The sequence below is a fragment of the Mustela lutreola genome, chromosome 7, assembly GCF_030435805.1.
Source record: "Mustela lutreola isolate mMusLut2 chromosome 7, mMusLut2.pri, whole genome shotgun sequence".
Taxonomy (NCBI): domain Eukaryota; kingdom Metazoa; phylum Chordata; class Mammalia; order Carnivora; family Mustelidae; genus Mustela; species Mustela lutreola.
In genome coordinates this window covers 108,896,475-108,917,574 of record NC_081296.1, presented here as the reverse complement: position 1 = coordinate 108,917,574, position 21,100 = coordinate 108,896,475, and the positions used below count along the sequence as shown (strand labels likewise).

General features: G+C 46.5%; 1 protein-coding gene across 5 annotated transcripts in view; it reads right to left on the bottom strand.

Moving 5' to 3' along the window:
- Nucleotides 1-1,165: 1,165 nt before the first annotated feature.
- The window catches only part of SAMD4A (sterile alpha motif domain containing 4A), a 206,769-nt gene continuing 186,834 nt past the window's right edge, over nucleotides 1,166-21,100 (bottom strand). For all 5 annotated transcript variants that reach the window (XM_059182141.1, XM_059182142.1, XM_059182143.1 and 2 more), the window contains 2 exons: nucleotides 11,277-11,360; nucleotides 1,166-5,591 (listed from right to left, as the gene is read on the bottom strand). In XM_059182141.1, the coding sequence (XP_059038124.1) occupies nucleotides 5,563-5,591; nucleotides 11,277-11,360 (113 nt within the window). In that variant the 3' untranslated portion in view covers nucleotides 1,166-5,562. The remainder of the gene's footprint in view (nucleotides 5,592-11,276; nucleotides 11,361-21,100) is intronic.

Sequence of the window (21,100 nt, the reverse complement as noted above, 5' to 3'; positions counted from 1 at the left end):
TTATTATGTGAATAATCTCTCCAGGATTGAACATTCCATTACTAAGGTCAATGGCAAAGAGCTGCAGCTTTGCTGATAAAAATCACTAACTCCTTTCAGGCACCATGCTGAGCCCTGTTTCTCTTCATCTTATACCTTTCACATTTACCCTCATTTCACGTGTTGGAAAAGTGAGGGTCAACTTTTCTCTTGCACATTATCCCTTTCTTTTTAGAATACTCTGGTCATACACTGAGCTCTATCTCATTTGAGTTATGAGAATTTAATTCTGGGCAGAATTTCATTTAATATTTCAGCTTATGAGGCATTTCTACATGTTTTCAGGGAGTGTTTTGGATTTTGTGTGTCACTTGAGCAGCTTGAGCCTGGTGAAAAGAGAGTCGGTGTGTGGTCATTCTTACAATGTCAAGCTGTGGTTGCCTTGGATTGCTAAATTTTGGTGGCAATAACTTCTATATACTATGTTTCTTTTGTCTTCATATTCTTTTTTGGATTACAGGTTTAATTATATAAACCTTGAGTATCATAGGCCAAAAAACAAACCAAACCAAGGCTCAGAGAGGTTAAGTAACTTGTTGAATATCGCACAGCCAGAGATTTCAAACCCACATTAGGCTCTTCAACCATTTGCTTAATTGCCATTATTTGTATCAGATATACTTGAATCAGAGGTATTATGAGATTCAAGCCATATGTAGTTAAAATATCAAGGTTCCAAGGAAGCTGTTGTTTCTTTATACCATGGTTAAGGGGTGAAATATGATCTCAAAGACATTGAAAATGGAGAGGAAGCTATAAACATTATCAACCACAAGGACAGAATTTGTAAACCTGGTGATTCACAGACCTGTACCCCTGGGGATAAAAATGTTTATGTTTATAAAAAATAAAAAATAAAAAAAATATGCCTTCAAGTCAGGTGATGCATATACTGACTACTCGGGGCACATATCAAGTAGCATAAATTTTTATACCTCTACCCCTCCTCTTTTGTTTAAAAAAAAAAAAGGGAATCATAGTTGAAGACAGTTTGCATAGACTGGTCAGGTGGTAATTGTTTACAAAGATGTCATGCTCATTCTTCCTTGCTGGCTTATTTCTAAGATTCAGTTCTTGCTTTCTAATCGATCATATCGACAAACAGGAGAAAAGACACACACACCAGTGTTACAAAACCTTGTATTAATCATTTCCCTTCACTTTCAATATAACGTTGATATGAAATATAGCCATGATTCTTAGTTACATGGGAGGAAATGAGTAATAAATACATTGTAGCAAGTTTAAACCACAAGGGTGTTTCACTGGTAACAACATTTGAAAACTGTACACTTGCAAAGAACAGCATCTTCAAACATTAGTATATCTGTATATCAGTAAAGCTTTACATGTAACAAACATGCTATTTCCATATATGACAAATTTAAAAAATATGCATTGCTTGGCAACATGAACTAGGCAAAAATAGTTCTTTGTTCACTAACTTTATACAGGAAAACAGGACGAGAGGCATGCATGTACAATAGGGATGCCTGCACGGGGCATGCAACAAAAGAAAGCTTTTTAAAAGTCAGCTTACATTAGGCATAAATACATGAGGGTTATATATTAATAAGGGAGGAAGTCTTCTGTTTGACATTATTAACATTCCTGTTTTCTTCCTATTCCTCCCAGAGGAATACACATTCACCTTTAAGTAAAGATAAAGGAATTACAAAAAAATAAAACTCACTTTGCAAACATCTCTGATGACTTGTAAAAAAAAAAAAATCAACATTAGTGTTATCACAGCCCCATGTGCAAATGATCCTTCCGCAGGTCCTTCTTGTAACAGGCACGCCTGAATGCCTTGGTCAGGCTGCTTCCCTGTACCCAAGCCGCAGCTCCCTGCTGCAGACATCTCCAGAGGGTCAACGAGACTGGGACCTACTTTTCTGCCCCTCGCTGCCCTTCTGGTTGCATGCCTATGCATTCAGCCCAGCTCGGTCCCCCAGCCCAGGCTTTTGGGGGACTCCCGGTGCTAACTGGGGAATGCACGTCTACAAACCTTGCACTGGCAGTCGCTACAAGAGGTGCAGAAGAACACAGGACCCGGAGAAGGCTCCCATTCCGTAAAAGGCAGCCAATGACACCTCAAAAGAAAACCTTGTTTCCCTCAGTGTCTCTTCAAAGGAATGGGAGATGGGGGCCCAGCTGTAGTTCCAATCCTGAGTACCAAAAAGGGACCATCAATACACAGGATTTGAGAGCTTGGTGCAAACAGCCGCCCTCTGCAGGCAGACCCAGCAGCGTCTATTTTGCTTGCTGGCCCTTGTTCAAAAAGTGAAACTCAAAAAGCGTGTGGAAAAAGACACATTATGAGCAGCAATGTTTCAATTCTTGTACACAGTTCATGTGTGTCTTCCTACTGTTTCTGGTAAGAAACCACTATGAATAAAAAGCACCAATAAAACATCATACATGGTAACAATATCATAGACCACCACTGTCCCTAGGACAGTGTAGAGGTGCCAAATACATACTGCTTAAATCAGAAAAAGGGGGGGAAACATGTAGTGAAATAGATTTTCCTCTAAGATTTTTTTAACGTTTACTATTAATATAAAACAGTTGCATTTGGGGGTCAATGGGTAAATACAAAAAAAGGCACTGCCGCTTTATTACTAAATATCCGACTTCACAGCCTTACGCATGCAACTGTTTGATTTTTTTTTTTTTTTTATAAATAAAGTTCTTTTGCTTTAGGATTTTAAAATTGAGCTGTATACCTGCAGTCAACACAGGACTCAAAACAAGGTGGGGACAGGCTCCTAAAATTTATCAGAACACTCAACTTAAAAAAAAGAAAAATTGAAACATTAATAGCAAAACACAACTAAGTAGATAAATCTATACACAGTCAAAGAAAAATAAGCTTTTCTTTTTTTTAAGAAAAGAATTATGTTGTTATTAATAACAGACTTTATCATGGTTACCAGCCATAGCAAGTTAATAAGTAACATATCCAAAATAATATCTCTAATAATCAGATAACCATTGTTTCTATATTCAGTGAAGGAATAAATAGAAATCCAGATTTGCAAATACTTTAAGGTCTTCTTCCTTTTAAAGGATTCATGCTAATGTGATTGTGTTCACAATCTGTTTTCTGAACAACCCAAGTCTTTATGGATATATGTGTTTTGCAGCAGATCTGAGTGCTTTCTCATTTCCCCACAAGATGTGTAATACCTTTGCTTTTTCTTCTCTTTATTAACTTTCTTAGCATCCAAAAATCACCTTCACAAACCCTCTGGTCTTACCTTTGGCCTTCGACATTTTTGATCTTTTCTTCCTGCCTTACATGTGATCGTCCATCCCAACACATTCCCCAAGCAACAGGAAGCTTGTTTAGAAAAGGGGTGTGGAGGATGAATGTTAATGGCACTTGGTTAAAAAAACAAAAAAACAAAAACCAAAAACAAAACACACTAAAAATTGCTGCCCCTTTCTGCACATGGATTTGCATGTTTAGAATGTAGTCCCCGAAGGGGAGGTCGGTCTGTCTTAACGCAAAATGTGATGTGGTAGGTTCAAGCCCCCTTCCCTTGCTAAAGGCTCTCTACGGTTAAGATGCTCCCACCTTTTTAAACCTTAGAAAACTTCAAAAGCAAGGCTGAACGGGGTGCACATTTTCAATCTTGAAGGTAAAAGAAAGTTGTTTAAATTTCATTAAGGCCTTTTAAATCTGTATTTACTTCATTAATTTTTTTTTTTTTTTTTTTTTAAAATAACCGTAGGCAAGCACAGTGATTTTCATGGTCCAATCTCTCCAATTTCGACGCTGCCTTCGCCGAAAGCAACGGCACCAGACTCACCCATTTAATAAACAGGCCTTAGATCGTCTCCCCGCTCTCGCCTCTGGCGGAGCATTCATACCATCATTTACACAAACCAATTTTCCAGTGCAAAGCACAACTCCTCTTTGATTTCCTTTAATACCCTCCATTGCCTCGAATCCCAAACATAGTCTTTCTTGCCCTTAAGAAACAGAGCTATTACTTCGCGGTAGCACAGTTTGTTAATATCTCGCCAGGTCAGGGCTGGTTTTCTCGCTCTTCTGTGCCGCCCGATCGACGACACAGCGAACCCCTGACGTACACGTGGAGGGAACCACGTTTGCATCCTGAAGCCGCCCTTCCTCACATCTTCCTTCACAGCCCGCCCTGCCGCGTGGACTGCACGTCTCCCTACACGCTCTCTCTGCCACTTGCTGACTGACTCACCCTTAGACACTGTCCTGGGTCTGGCTCTCCTCCCCTTCCTCAGCAGTGAGCGAGCCAGGGGGACGCGGCCCCCAGGCTCAGGTCCCTCTGCGCAATCGCAGTGGAAGTGGTCTTTTGAGCTCCTGATCTGACATGAAGGCCTTTCGCAAGGGAAAAATGTCGGTCCTTGTCATTTTTCCTCCAGTGGAACTTGAACCCACGTGTGTGTGTGTGTGTGTGTGTGGAACCTGAACCCGTGTATGTGTGTGTGTGTGAAGTGAGGCAGAGGGCGATAGGATGAAACCCCACCATAGGGTGGGGAGGAAGAGGAAGCAAATCCAGCCCAGAAAGGGGCCGCAGGATTCTTTCAGCGTCTCACGGTGACCTGCGAGCTGACCCTAACTGATCACACACACGGTGCGGTCCTTCCCCGCGCTTCCGGTCACGTGCTCTCCCCACCAGCCCACCTGTTTGCAGAGCGCGGCCGCGGTGGAAAGACCGACGCCTCCTCGGCCTACGTGACGCGTCCGCCTTCCCGGCAAGCGCGGCTTCGCAGCCATTTTGAGAGACAACCCTGCTGCTATTATAAAAATAGAGGAAAGAAATGAATCCATATCAACAAATCCTTTACAAAAACCATAGTATGAAGAGAAGTTCTATCCAAACTCTTTACACATTATGTACCCTTTAAAATTGTTATGTAAACAATACACAAATCAAAGTTTCTCTGAAATTTTGTTGGAGGGAACATTCCCCCCGCTCTGCCGCCGGGGCCGTGCGGCCCTCTGCTGCGGCTCGACTCCAAGCCGGGTCCTCAGGGAAAGCCGGTCCTGGCGGCAGGGAGGGCGGGCCGCCATCTTGCTTTGGTCGCACTCGCCCACGACAGCGTCCTGGGGCCTGACTACGGAGGCGGGCTGTGAGGGGCGCCTGGGCCCAGGGTTCAGCCTCCCTCCCTCGTCTCTCCCAGCTCTTTGCCAGCGGTACTCTTTTGTTCGTTTCTCCCCCTCTCTCCATCCAGGAAGCCACTTGCCTTCCCTCTCCATCCCCTCCCGGCCCCACCTTTCCCTAGAGACCCCTCCCCACCCCGCACACCAAGCCATCCCGTGACAGAAACAAATGACAAAATAACCAGTCCCCGGTCTACTGATATGTTTACAAGGACGACCTACGCTCTCACAAAATCAAAATGGGAGAGGGACCAGGGAAAAAAAAAGGCTGCAAAGTATCTCGGAGGATTCTGTGCAACCCTGAAGATGGCTGACACTGGACCCGCAGCAGTCGATTTCACGGCCAGCGCGGTCACTCTCATCTTCAGCTTCTAGATTGTGGAGGTCCGGTCAACCCCGTCTGGGAGAGAAAGAATTCATGGTGGGCACAGCTGAGCAAAACCGTTCCCTTCACGGCCACCTTGTCGCACACCCTGCACGCGGGGCTTCCCGGTCTCTGAAGACAGGTGAAGACCACACTTCCCCATTCATCCACCCCTTCATTCACACACTCACCCACTCAACATCTGCGGAGTAGCCATTTTTCCAGGAACTGTAATGAGTCTGGGAACCAAGACAGGAGACCTAGTCCTCACCCTGTAAGTACACACATCCTCGTCGGGACAGCTCTGTAAAGCCACGGGGATGTAGGAGGCATCATTGCTATGATGGAGTTATGTACCAGGCAGAGCAGGAAAAATGGAGGAAGAGTTAAGATGTCCCTGGGAGTCAAGTGCAGTTTAACGGAGAAAGAAAATAACTTTTGTAAGGTGGTGCTTGTAGGAGAGGAGGAGGCGGCAGGAAAGGAAGAGGGTGTGGGGAGGGCATACAACTCATGTACAGGTGTGGTGTTGGTCATTAATTGGTGGGGCAGGGGCTAGATGGGAGGTTTATTTAGAGTGTGGGATGGGGGAATGGAGGAGTGGCAGGAGAGGTGCTGAGAGCTGGCAGGGATACTGAAGCAGACATGCAGGTGGACCTGTCTAGCTCACATCCCTTTCTTTGGTAGCATCCTCCTCCCAGCGAGTCTGAAAGCCGGGGCATGAGGTGGTTGTGACTCTGAGCCCCAATCATAGCTGAGCAGACCAAGGGGATGCGGCTCACCCAAACTGATCTAGATTCTCTGTCTCAAGAATCTGGTTAGGGGCAGACAGCCTAGTTAGAGGTGTGGGCACTGGGAAAGGAAAGATCCTGTGGAAGTGGGTGAATGCTATGCTATGCAACACAGGCTGTGTCTACACAGTCTACACAGAGAGTCAGTGAGACCAGGCTGTAAAGTGGAGGATGTGCATGTCCAACACAAGAGGCGATGAGTGAGACAAACTGCTGGGGGAGCCGAAGGCTGCCTAGCTCCTTTATGGTTGTCTAACACATGGGACTATAGGAGGATCCCCAGAATGAGGCCATAAAGGTCTTGTATACTATGAACAGGAGCTTGGACTTGGTAATTGGGCATTCTAAGCAGTAGAGTAATTAGGTCTGATTTTAGAATGGTTTCTCTGGCAGCTGTGTTAGAAGACCTAAAAAGGGACAAGGCTGGTGGCAGCAGGGCCCCTACAGTGGTCCACGCTAGGGCTTGTCTGACAAGGGCTTATCCAGTGAGCAGAGAGAAGCATGGATGAGCCATTGTAGAGGCAGACATGACTGTGTTCAGTGGCCAGTAAATGAAGGCCAGGGAGAGAAGCAGGATGCTTCCCTGGTTTTGCTGATATCCAAACATCAGCAGGTATGTCCTGGTCTGAGCCTTGATGTCACAAACCTGGTTTACTAGGAGGAGCACCTAGATCCAATAGACAGAACTCAGGTGTGAGAGGGGAGTGGCAGAGTGTTGTGGGAAAGCTGGAAGACCTAAGTGATGGGGGGGGGGGGGTTACTGAATCCACTGTACAAGCCTCCTTGCCTCCCAATGGGTGGTGCCAGTCTGGTGTCTTGCCAGCAAGGACTTGAAGGAGACATGTTTAATTGAAATTTTGACTGAGATTACTGTAGGTTCACATGCAGTTATAAGAGAGTATCGGGTTTCTGGGTTTGCTGGGTTTCTCCCAATGGTAACATTTTGCAAAACTATAATATTACCATGAAGATACTGATGTTGACACAATTCACTGACCTTACTCGGATTTTCCCAACTTTACTTGTACTTGTGTATGTCCATAAATTTCCACATAGTTTTTGGAGAGATTTTAAAAAAGAAAAGCAAATGACCCTGGGAGTGTTTATGATAATCAGGCCATCAGTCCTTGAGGCTCCCAGATGTGAACTTACAATCATAACGCTGCCCTGACTTCTGCAGGTGTTAACCTGAGCCTCTTATGGTGGTTCTGCAATGGTAATGGGTCATGGGAAACAGTGGGTGCATTAAGTATACACACATGTGTTAGTGTGTAGACATCACTCCCTTGTCTGTAGGAGTGAAGTGCACACACTTGCCAGGACTCATGGCCTACTCATTAATGCCAACCCTTCATAGCTGTGTAAGTGGGGAGCGAGAAACATAAAAATCCCAACTAATCCACCCCTAAACTGCATTTTCACTTAATTCCAATCCTATGCTTCATCCTCCAAGGGTGACAGTACTCATCTGTAAGGAAATGACCCACAGGTAAGTCCAGATTCACTATTTACAGTTGTGTAAGGTGTACAACTCCAGGGAGCACCATTTTCATGTATTTGTTGTGAGTTTTATAGTTAATTATGACAAGTAACAAATCAGTGGCAGAACAGCATGTTAAGAAAGTAGAGCCTTTTTCTAATTTACACAAAGTCTGGTATGGTTCAGTGGGTTAAGCCTCTGCCTTTGGCTCAGGTAATGATCTCAGGGTCCTGGGATCAAGCCCGGAGTCAGGCTTTCTGCTCAGCAGGGGTCCTGCTTCCCCCGCCCCCCACCCCACCCCTGCCTGCCTCTCTGCCTATTTGTGATCTCTCTTTCTGTGTCAAATAAATAAATAAATAAATAAAATCTTAAAAAAAAAAAAAAAAGTCTCCATATCAGCTAGAAGTGAGGCTGTTAAGTCTCAAGAAGGAATAAGGAAAGAAGGTGAGAAGGAATGGCAAGGGAATCATGTGAAATCCATGAATCCTGGACCACCAGAGAGTGGATGGGACATTCCTCTTTATGATGGAATTCACTGCAGACTCTGTCCTGCTTAGACAAGGCTTGCTTTTGTAGCCATGGCTGTTCCTGCCCATACAACCTCTGTGCAGGAGGAAGATAGCAGCCAGGCCACCAATAAGGAGCAGGTCCAACAGAGCCAGCTGAAAGCCTTCAACCAAGATGGCAGAGGCAGCCCACCTCCTTGGCTTCCTCATGTTGGAGGGGTCAAGGGGAGGGCAAAGAAGAAGCAGAAATGGAAAGCCAAAGAGAGAAATGGCTTAGACTGGCACCAGGAGGGTTGTAGTTAGTGTAGGACACTGAAAATAGAGATGTCAGCATAGAAAGATGGGCCCCTCCAAGGCCTGGGGCCCATGGACTAGCCACATTAGAAAGTCCATCATAGGATGTGGTATCCCAGAACTTGGCCACCCTCCCATCCTGTCCTGAGACACAGGCAGAGGAACCTCTTTTACTTTGCTTTCCTCTCCATAATTACATGTCCTCCTGTAAAATGATTTAATTCATTGGCATTCTGTTCCCAGCGAGGTCATCTTCCCAGCACCTGGAAGAGGTGGGCCCAGCAGAGAGGAGCAGTTTCATTGTGGGGCGGGCTCATGGCCACTGTGCCCAACGGGGCCACCCTGAACTTAATTTTCATTCTCTGCTCTGGAAACTGCTTACGAGGCTTCCTACCAGACAGGATTATTGAGGAAAAACACAGCAATAAGAAGGCTTAGGAGATTAACAAGATGAAAACATTAGCAAAAAACCCCATCAGTTCATAGAGGTTTTCTGTAAAAGTCGAAGAATGAGCTAAAAAATGAAACCTTTTCAATGAAAACCTCCCTTTAATAAAGAGCATTTGGCATTCTTGCTACTAATGATGATAATGTTAGCACTTAGCAGTTTGATAAGGGCTCCCAAAGTGCCAATTATCGGAGATATATCAAGCCCTGGGGAAGAAGGTCAGTTATCCTTGCTGACTCTCAAAGGCGGAGGGAGTTCCTCACCCACCAGCCACCGTTGGGTGGGCGGGAGCTTGGGCTGCCTGAAGTGGGCTGAGCTTGGCCTGAATGCTCAGGGCCTGGGAGGCTTCCCTTTTTGAAAAAATTGAGATCTAATGTGCATACCACAGATTTCACCCTTTTAAAGTATAATTCCGAGGTTTTCGTATATTCACAGAGTTGTGCAGCCATCACGACTGTCTAATTCCAGAACATTTTTATCCAGTATCCATCAAGCAATCACTATCCACTTGGTAGTTCCTTCTGGCCCCTGACAACCACTAAACCATACTGTCTGTTTCTGCAGATTTGCCTCTTCTGGACATTTCATAAATTCTTAAATGGAATTGTATACTGTGCGGCCTTTTGTGTCTGGCATCTTTCATTTCGTGTAATGCTTCCAAGGTTCATCCATGTTGTAGCATGGATCAGAACTTCATTCCTTTTTAAGCTGAACGATATTCCACTGTGTGGCTATAATGTATTTCGTTCATCCATTTCTACCTGTTGATGGACCTTTGGGTTGTTTCCCATTACTCATTAGGGGCTACCAGTGTGCTGACCCAGTCTCCTTGGTTAGCTGGAGAAGAGCAGTTGGTGGCATCTCCCCACAGAGGGACCAGGAATGGACCAATGGTGTGGTAAAAGCTTCTAGGATATGAGTGGCTAAGAGAGAGAGCAGTGTTTGCAAATAGGGTTCCTGGAACCCCATGGAGGTCACATTAGAAGCTGTGCCTTCCCACCATCTGTTCAGTCAGAGGCTCTGGGAGGCCTTGGGATAGCTCGCTTCTGGTACTGAGTGGAGGATTTCTTTGGGCCATGGAGAGCCCTGAACAGCTGAGGTCAGGTAGGTACAGTCCTTGCTTTCCAATCTCCTCCATGCTGAGCATTTGTTGGTCTCATATTTGGTGTCAGGATAAGACTGTGTTTGCAGGGACTAAAAATCTAAAAGTCCCTGGTCAGGAGGACAAAGCCCGCTGGAGCAGCAGCTGACAGCAGCCTTTCTCCCCACCATGGCTAGATAGCGCACATTTTGGCTTTAGGTGTCCTGACTGCCCATCTCCAGGGAGGGTGAGCGCATCCCGACTGGAGAGGACTGTTGGGAAGGGTCACAGGAGGCCTCTCTGACTCAGAGCCTCCCAGAGGTTGGCAGGAAGGGGTGGACATTGCTCCTCTGCCTGCCAAACATCCCCAGGGCTGGCGCAGAGTTCAGGCTGGAGAAAAGCACTTGGTTAGTACCCGGAGGGCACTGAAGGCCTCCCGGGGCTCCAGTGATGACATAGGGCTTCGACCAGACAGGCAGAGGACAACCCAGCTGCTTCTGGGGCTCCTTGCGGGGCTGCAGCCCACAGGCACATGGAACTAGACCATCCCTGTCACATTGTGAAGGACGTCTCACTGCTTGGGGCTCCAGGCATCGTGGAAACCATTTGGAGCAAGGAGATGTAAAAACAAGCAGAGATTTTTGTTTCAAAAATTCTATTTTTAGAACAAGCTGGGATACGCTTGGACCAGACGGGGAGATCTAGTGCCGAGAAGGAAAGAATCCAATTCTGTTGGCGGCGGCAGGGGGGGCGGGGGGGGGGGTTGTTGCCACTAAAAGCCATGTCTTGTGTTTCTGACTCCTCTGGCTCCCAGCATTTGGCTGGGACAGCTGCTGCGCTAGGACATCAGAGTGGGTGGGTGGCTCTGAGGAAAAAGGGACAGCCTTGGTCTCCGGGTCCCTGACTCACCTCCCAGAAAAGAAGGAGCAGGGCATTGTTGGCTCCTCAGTGTGGTATGGCTTGACAAGGATCCAACAGCACCCTGAGGCCATTCTCTCTCTCTATCCCCTGCCTACCTCTCCTTATGCCTTTCCCATTCCTCCTGAGCTATGGCCAGAGTGTAGACAGCAGATGGCTGCTAGTTCTCCCAGGCATACGGTAAAAAGCAAGGAGGACTCACTCACCTCCCAGGGCGTGCTCGGTCATACTGAGGCACAAGGACTCCAGCCTGTTGTTGATGTCAGGTTCAGTCACAGGAAGCTGGAATTCTGCAAGGGACAAAGGGTTATCTTGGTGATAGAGACTCTGAGAACAAGGAGAAGGTATGCACGGTGCTGTGGGGCACCACCCTGTCCACCCTGGAGCAACTTGGGGGGCTCTGAGGATCAGCATGGAGGCAAGTTACACTCTGATTTCAACCAACCTATGAGTCTGTTAGGCGCACGGAGTCCATTGTGAACATGGGCAGCTGGAAGAAAACTGCTAACTAAAAATAGCTGGTCAGTCTGTCAGTCCTCTGCTCAGAACCCTCCAGCAGCTTCCCATCAGAGTAACAGCCAACCCCCTGCCATGGCCTGCAAGGCCCACATGATCGGACCCTTATTAACCCTTCCCCGTGTACAGCTTTCCTCGCCCTTCCTTCCTTCCCAGGACCTCTTCTGCCCGTTTTTGCACTGCTGTTCCCTCTGCCCAGAATGGTGGTCTCTCGATACTTCCATGACTTTCTCTCTCCCTGCCTTCACATTTCTGGCTCTCCTGTGTCTTTAGAAAGGACATTAGAGATAAGTAGAACTTTCCCAGCCCTATTCCTTTTCCTCTGCTTGCTTTTTCTCCACAGCTGTCACCAACATCTGACCCATTCTTTATTTGCTGCCTGCTCCCAGTTCCATGTGCACTTCGTTGGAGCAGGACTTGGCCCTGCTGCTCCCCGTTCCTAGAAGCGGGCTTGGCGCATTTCTGATTTGTTACAAGGAAACAGAAACCATAGCATGGCACAGTTCTCGAGTGGTCTTAGAGTGACTGGCCAGGTTGGCTGGCTAACACAAGAACCCACAGAACCCACAGGGGTCTGACTCCAGAGCTGGCTCTCCCCAGCATGCTGCAGCGACTAAAGTTGCTAGTCAGTCCTCGCTGCCTCCAGCCACTTAGAAGGTCAGAGATGTCCACTGGGCAGACTCTCACTGCCCAGGACTAGGCTGTAGGCCTTATAGTCACAAAGCCCCCTCTACCATCTGGACCTTCCCTCTCTCTCCAGGCTCCAGTTCATCCTCCGCCAAGCAGGAGGCAGCCGGTAGGAGCCTCCTCCTCTGTTCTGCTGGGCCCCTCACTGTCAGTACGTCCCTCTCTCCCAGTCCCCGTCATCCTGGGAAGCTCTTGAGTGTCTTTCACTGGTTTGGAAGCACCTTGCAGACCGTGACAGTGCTCTCATCTCTTTCTGAACCTCGCCTAATTCCAGCGATGGTCTTCTGGCACACTTCACACATGTCTATTGAGTGATGAAAAAGATGGAAACTCTTGACAGCTAAGAACTGTGAAATCCTATAGTGGGGGTTAGGGGACAGACAGAAATCAGCAGTGGGATATGTTCTGAGGGCCTGGGAATCTCAAGGTTGCCACTGTCTTCATATGTGACTCTGGGAAACTTCTCTTCTTCATTGGGCCTTCCCTCTTCAGTCTGGAAGTGGGGAAAGGATCCTGGTGGCCCAAGCTTCAGGCCATTTCCTCGCTCCTTTTAATCTCCACCAGAGGGCACTTGGGGCTGGTGGGCGGACGACAAATGAGGTTAGGTTGGTGGTTTAGTGGGATAGGAAGTTGAAACCAATGGCTAAACCAAAGTATTTGTTTTCCTTGATGAGCTACACATTTAGCTTTTCTCTGCAATCTGTGTTCCCCATCACCAGCTAATTCAGAGGCAGATATCATTTCTGTTGTTTAAAATTCTGAGTAGATGGGCAAAATGGATCAATACGAAAAGCACTGGGGAGCAGACAGGGTTCTTTCTGACACAAGTTCCAGCATCAATGGGTTTGAAAGGCAACTGTTGCCAATTCATGAACAGAGGATGACTGGGCTTTCCGGGAAGGGGGGCTGCCGGGAGCCAGGGAGAATGGGAGGGTCTCTCCCACCACCACCCATTGTTGCTGTCAGAGTAGGGTCGGGGCAATCAGACAATCCAGAGGGAAGAGTATTTTAGTATTTTCATCCATTCATGTGAAAATCATATGCATGCAAAATTAGCAGCCTTCAGGGTGTGAAATCTATAAAATAGAAACACAGTTTTATATATAGCCAGTTAGCAAATATGAAAAAAAAAACCCTCAGCAATTATAACCATCCATATGCTCATTGTAAAATTTAGTTTACTCTCTAGCACTCCCCTTTAAACAAACACTGTGGAGAGATTTGGATAAATAAAGATGCTCGACATTTGGAGAGAAGAGTTTCAGCTGCAGGATTTCTTGCCAACACGCAGCAAAATGCCATTTTCCAAGCCTAGGACTGCGTGTTCAAAAAGGGGGCTGAGAAATGCGGGGCTCTCTGCTCTAGCATCTCCAAACCTTAGTGGCTGCTCTTTTAGGTTGAAAGTTGGCACGGTTGCTTTTTCTCCCTTGGCTCTTCCCTCTGGTGCGCCAGGGTGTCGCGACCCCCACCACTCTCAGAGAGGCTCCGAAAAATTCTAAGTCTTGGGAGAAGCCCATATGTTCACACTCCAGAGTTTCCTAATAGTGTGACTTTTTAATTGTGTATTTGATAAAAACAGATCCGTGGCATCTCCCCACACATACAAGACAGAGGGAGACCAGCTGGGTAGATAACAGCTTCCATCTCAGGCTAGAAGCCCTCAGCCAAGTGTGGCTTGGGTGGGCAGAACTCTCAAAGCCCCAGGAAGCATTTGGGCAGCTCCCGCCACCCAGGCACACATGATGCACCAGGCCAGCTCTGCTCTGGCTCCTGCTACGCCAAAGGCTCATTGCATTGAGCCTGGGTCCCTAGCTGTAATGGGACAGGCAGGTGCAGTTTTATGTCCTCAGTAAGGCAAAAGGGAAAGACTGAGCCTTCTCTGCTGTTGCTGGAGGCAGGCCTGTTTCCTTAAGTCAGATGATATCTCTGAGAACAGGAATTTTTCCCCTGACCATCAGCACATTCCAGTATTTAGTGAGAGTTCTCCGTCCTAGGAAGCCCAGGGTCTAGGCTGACCTGGGCCTTTTTAAATTGTGCCTTTTCAGAAGTCCCGTAAGTAGAAAGCCTCGTGTACAGGCCCAAGGTCAAGGAGATTCTGGAAGGGAGCAGCTGCCCATGCCTAATGGAAGTGCTTCTGGAGGGTCCACCTGGAGGGTCCAATGTGGCTTTTTCTTGGCAGAAACCAGCCATCCTAGCTTAGTCTCACATGTGTGGCACGTATGGTACAGTCTACAGCTCTCTCTCAGTCCCTGTGGCTGTGGCAAAAAGGCCAGTGTCTTCAGTACTTTATAAAAAGAAATGGGGTATCCTAGCAAAAACCGCTAGAATTCGACTTTGCCAACAACAGCCTAGGATACTTGTTGAATAGCTAGGAAAGCTTCAAGTTAAATGAAAAATGGGGTTGCTGGGAGGCTGAGGAGGACAGAACAGAGGGTGGAGAAGTGGGATCCGGACTGGGTTAAGGGGTATAAGAAAGAAAGGGAGACAGGGAGGATGGGAACCAAGCAGGACGGGGGAGGGTAGTCACAGAAGGAAAAGAAATCAGTGTGGTCAGGGCAAGAGAGCCACGCTGATAATCGCAGAGACAGTCATGGCGGTCGTGGCAAGTGGCAGAGGAACATGAGTTGCACCCCTGAGTCTGCTATGGCAACACAGCTTGTTCTCTGGTGGCCTCATTCCTAAACCTGCAGAAGTTTGTGCTATGAAAATCCTCTAGGATGCACACTTTCATGAAAAATGATGAGAATATAAGACGATATTGTACTGTCTAGGTCTCCAGACCTAGAGGGACCACCTAGACTAGAGGTTGGGTCACTCTCAGTTGGACTTTCAGAGGCAGGGGAGCACGGCCCAGGTGCGTTCTTGGCTGTGATACAGTTGAGTCATTCATCAACCTCTCTACCTGAGCAGAATTGTTTGCCCTGGCCTACTAGAAGGCAGAGAGCAGAAGTGCACCAGGTACTTTAAGTGGGTCCCTGTTCTGGTCCCTTCCTCTGCATGGCGGCCCCTTGCATTCCCCTAATGGACCCAGTGTATGTACGGCACTCTCCCTCTCCCCACTCTTTTGAAAGGCAGTTCTCTGAAAGGGAGAAACTCACACGAAGGAGGCAATGAATGACAACAGCTTGGGGCACTGTGTTCCCTGGTATGCAGCATTCTAATGGTGGAAGAAATACAGTCACGAGCTGGTGCGTAGGGGAGGTCTGCTATGGCGAACAACTACGATACTTCATGAACGGCTGCCATGCAAGGCACCTTATTACCCATCTCACATCTGGGGCAGTACAGCACCAAGGATGGTTTGCAGATGGTTTTGTGCAGGAAGGAACTCCAAAATAAAGCTCTGTGAGACTGCCCAGACTGCCCTTCCTCAGGCTTTTCTTTCAATGTCGGCTTCTGGTCCCTCAGCCCCTTCCTGTCAGGCCCTCCAGATGGTGAGGAGACTTTGTGGCTTCTCAGTGCTACACCCGGGCTGTTTTGAGATCCTCTCTGACTGGATCTCAGTGACGGCTGAGCCTTGGTCAGCAAGGAAGAGATCTGCTTCCAAGAGAAGGTAGTCCTTCTGCAAGCGATTTCCAAACTAATTTTCCAGTTGGGAAAACACCCTGCCTTTTTGGGAGAACATTACTACACTAGGCACCACACCTGTTTTGAGCTCAAGTTACCCCACTGGTGAGTGTAGAAGACCCTTCTCCCTCTTGCTCTGGGAGGACCAGCTTAGTGTTTCTTACTCTTGCCACAGGCCAGTGAGAGGCGGCGATCACTTAGTGGCTCTCCTTGTTTATCCCAGGAAACATCTAGAAAACTGTTCCTGTGGGAATAAACTAAAATACCACTCCTGACGTGGCCTTCAAGGGGTCCACAAATCCTGTAGATCCAGGAAAGAAGAGATTGTTTTGCAAATTTGTGCCAGGTGACTGATTAATTGATACACAACTCGGGAGCTTGTTCTAGCCCCCAGACTATTCTATATTCTTTGGAGACATTTAAAATTTTCCATCATTTTAATGAAAGCATTTTAAGTTTGAATTGTCATCTTCAAGATCTACCCATCTGATTTAAAATGGAACATTCTAAAGATATTCAGTGGCCAGGAGGAAGCCACTGTGCTGTATTATAATGGTTTTCTGAGGATCTAATTTAGGGTTGGTCACACATCTCTACTCCATTTTGTGTTCACTACCACTTCTGCTTGTGTAAAGATGAAAGCCACTTGCTGCCTTCCTAATTTTGACTCCCTGACATGATACTTGTAGTTTGGTCATGAGCCCCCCCGGCTGTCAGCCCCTAGACACCTGCCAAACAAACAAGGACATGCTGCTCTGAGAGGCAAGGCCCATCCTGGATAGACCCTGTCTATCTAGTACAAAACTTCGTCTGGGCCTGACTATGGCTGTTAGCTGTGGTAGCCCTGTCAACAAGGCTGACTCCTCAGGAAGAAGGAAGAGCTCTGATGATGACTTGTGGTCTTAAAAACCAGTGTCTGATCTGCCAGGGGCAGGAATGATCTTGGAGACTAAGGCGCCTCCCATGGCAGTGACTCTGTGCAGGGTCTGTTCTCTTCAGCCAGGAATCCCAAAGTCGTGGCTGTGTCTGCCTTGCTCTTCATGACCATGTCCTGGGAAGAACCACCCAGCATGGGCTGAATGTGCTGGGCAGGACTTAAGAGTAGCTCCTGCCCAGTACTCACCAGTTTATTTGCTTATGCAGGAGGCTAATTGAACCCCTCCCTTAAAAAAAAAAACCTCCAAGCATTCTGGAGTTCTAAGTCCCATTTATAAAGAACATCATTTAGAGAATTTGAGTTAACTACCAGGAAAAGTGAAAATAATTTTAAGTGGCTGTCTCTGGGAGATGAGACTGGGGGCCTAGAGGGGGAGGGGAAGGGGACAGTCACTTTTCCTTAAAAGCCTTTCTATATTATTTGATTTTTTTTTTTATTTTTTTTTTAAATTTTTTATTTTTTATAAACATATATTTTTATCCCCAGGGGTACAGGTCTGTGAATCACCAGGTTTACACACTTCATAGCACTCACCAAATCACATACCCTCCCCAATGTCCATAATCCCACCCCCTTCTCCCAAACCCCCTCCCCCCGGCAACCCTCAGTTTGTTTTGTGAGATTAAGAGTCACTTATGGTTTGTCTCCCTCCCAATCCCATCTTGTTTCATTTATTCTTCTTCTACCCACTTAAGCCTCCATGTTGCATCACCACTTCCTCATATCAGGGAGATCATATGATAGTTGTCTTTCTCTGCTTGACTTATTTCGCTAAGCATGATACGCTCTAGTTCCATCCATGTTGTTGCAAATGGCAAGATTTCATTTCTTTTGATGGCTGCATAGTATTCCATTGTGTATATATACCACATCTTCTTGATCCATTCATCTGTTGATGGACATCTAGGTTCTTTCCATAGTTTGGCTATTGTGGACATTGCTGCTATAAACATTCGGGTGCATGTGTCCCTTTGGATCACTACATTTGTATCTTTAGGGTAAATACCCAATAGTGCAATTGCTGGGTCATAGGGCAGTTCTATTTTCAACATTTTGAGGAACCTCCATGCTGTTTTCCAGAGTGGCTGCACCAGCTTGCATTCCCACCAACAGTGTAGGAGGGTTTCCCTTTCTCCGCATCCTCGCCAGCATCTGTCATTTCCTGACTTGTTGATTTTAGCCATTCTGACTGGTGTGAGGTGATATCTCATTGTGGTTTTGATTTGTATTTCCCTGATGCCAAGTGATATGGAGCACTTTTTCATGTGTCTGTTCGCCATCTGGATGTCTTCTTTGCAGAAATGTCTGTTCATGTCTTCTGCCCATTTCTTGATTGGATTATTTGTTCTTTGGGTGTTGAGTTTGCTAAGTTCTTTATAGATTCTGGACACTAGTCCTTTATCTGATATGTCGTTTGCAAATATCTTCTCCCATTCTGTCAGTTGTCTTTTGATTTTGTTAACTGTTTCCTTTGCTGTGCAAAAGCTTTTGATCTTGATGAAATCCCAGTAGTTCATTTTTTCCCTTGCTTCCCTTGCCTTTTGCGTTGTTCCTAGGAAGATGTTGCTGCGGCAGAGGTCGAAGAGGTTGCTGCCCGTGTTCTCCTCAAGGATTTTGATGGATTCCTTTCGTACATTGAGATCCTTCATCCATTTTGAGTCTATTTTTGTGTGTGGTGTAAGGAAATGGTCCAATTTCATTTTTCTGCATGTGGCTGTCCAATTTTCCCAGCACCATTTATTGAAAAGGCTGTCTTTTTTCCATTGGACATTCTTTCCTGCTTTGTCGAAGATTAGTTGACCATAGATTTGAGGGTCTATTTCTGGGCTCTCTATTCTGTTCCATTGATCTATGTGTCTGTTTTTGTGCCAGTACCATGCTGTCTTGATGATGACAGCTTTGTAATAGAGCTTGAAGTCCGGAATTGTGATGCCACCAACGTTGGCTTTCTTTTTCAATATCCCTTTGGCTATTCGAGGTCTTTTCTGGTTCCATATAAATTTTAGAATTATTTGTTCCATTTCTTTGAAAAAGATGGATGGTACTTTGATAGGAATTGCATTAAATGTGTAGATTGCTTTAGGTAGCATAGACATTTTCACAATATTTATTCTTCCAATCCAGGAGCATGGAACATTTTTCCATTTCTTTGTGTCTTCCTCAATTTCTTTCATGAGTACTTTATAGTTTTCTGAGTATAGATTCTGTGTCTCTTTGGTTAGGTTTATTCCTAGGTATCTTATGGTTTTGGATGCAATTGTAAATGGGATTGACTCCTTAATATCTCTTTCTTCTGTCTTGCTGTTGGTATAGAGAAATGCAACTGATTTCTGTGCATTGATTTTATATCCTGACACTTTACTGAATTCCTGTATAAGTTCTAGCAGTTTTGGAGTGGAGTCTTTTGGGTTTTCCACATATAGTATCATATCATCTGCGAAGAGTGATAATTTGACTTCTTCTTTGCCGATTTGGATGCCTTTAATTTCCTTTTGTTGTCTGATTGCTGAGGCTAGGACCTTTTTTTTTTTTTTTTTAAACGGTAAGAACAAGAGGGTGGAAACAATCTTAGGGTTATTGTTGCTCTGAGCATTAGCAAGTGACAAAGGTGCAGATAGAGGATATGTATCTACAGACTCAAAGAGTCGTCCTAGGGATGGCCCAGCTCTTCCTGGTGGGCCTGGTCTTCCCAATTCACACAGGAGAATGTGGGGGAAAGTAAGGTGAGAAGAGAGGACTGAGGACTTGGAAGAAGCCAAACGAAGGGACAGGGGCTTAGAAAGGAGCAAGGAGGCCACAGGTGTATAGAGACTGAAGGAGAAGGAGAATGGTCAGCTGTGCTAGGCCTCCCATGAAGCTGCAGGGTGGCTGGTATGTCGTCCCAGGACGGGGCCTGAGATCAGGGTCGAAGGATACTTCAAGGTGAAAGATCTCCTCGTTCCCAGGATATCTTCAAATCTCATCTAGCTTCTCTTTTATTGGAAGTGGATTATACAAAATTCTGCATGAAAACAGAGGCTGCGACTACAAGACCCAGGGAGAAGACCTTCACAACCCCTAAATTTCATCAAATATTTCTTCCCGGGAAGCTACAAGTATCAAAGGCATTTTAAAACAAACATGCACAAACAGTAAATGTTCTAGAAGAAGCAAGTTTAAACAAGCATTTGGACCATCTTCCTTTCCTGACACACCTTACCTCGCCTTGCCATTCCTCCTCAGTGTCTCCTGATCTCCGTCCCACCTTTCCCTCACTCCACCAGGCACACTCCTACTCAGAATCTTCCACACATTCTCCACTGAGAGTGGCTGGGGTCCGAGCTCCTTGGCCTTGGGTTCAGAGCCCCTGTCATCAGCCAGGATCTTTCCAACTCCCTTGTTCTACTCACTGCTACTTCAGCTTGACCCTTTGGCTCAGCCACGGCTTCTGGAACTCACTGAGGTACTTGGTACGATTGTGGTCTTGCTCCCTTGTCTCCTTCTGCGTGCAACTCCACCCTCCTCTTTCCACGTCTTCACTCTCCGTCCCCTGAAGCTCAGCTCCAATTCCAAGAGGCTTTCTTGCCTACCCAGGCCACAGCGACACTTCTTCTCCTCAAACTCCTGTAAGACTTGCTGTTCAGAGCGTCCCTCTTGCCTAGGGTGGGTATTTTCCTACAGGTACAACCCCTGTACCTGTCTGATTTTCCCACTTAGAAAGCCATCAAGCTAGATTCAGTCATTGTTTGGATGGCTCTATATTACTCACAGACTCTTAAGAGGTTGCTGTCTCATAGACAAAGTGCAAGTGATCATTGTCTGTGCATCGTTTTGGTAACCCTGCTTTTAGGAGGCACGGTGAGAGATGCCACTGACTTGAAGTGACCACGCTGCTCTTTGACCAAGAAAAGGGAAGATGGCTGGTCCAAGAAGTCATGTTTGCAAGGTGCTCCCCAACCAGGGGTAAGTCTCTTAGCGTCAATGCTGTGGAAGTTTTCTCTTTCTCTGTTTTACTTTCTGCACATCCCCCCGACATACACCCAAAGTAAACACACACACACACAGACATGCACATGCATACTGCACATGGAACCCCTCCCAACTCCCCCAGATACCCTCCAGTGATATCTCTGGTTTAATCAATCTAGAAATATGACTAGTATCAAAAATATCCCCGTCAGATTGCAACCGACTCTGGGGCTCCATGTGCTGGCTCCCAGCCAACCAGCCGCTATTCATGCTGGCAAGGCACAGTTTAAAAAAGGAAAGGCTTCTATAAGCTCAAAAGAATGCGTGGTGACAGTCGAGGCTAAGCACTTTCCGGCTGGGTTCACAGGGGCATCT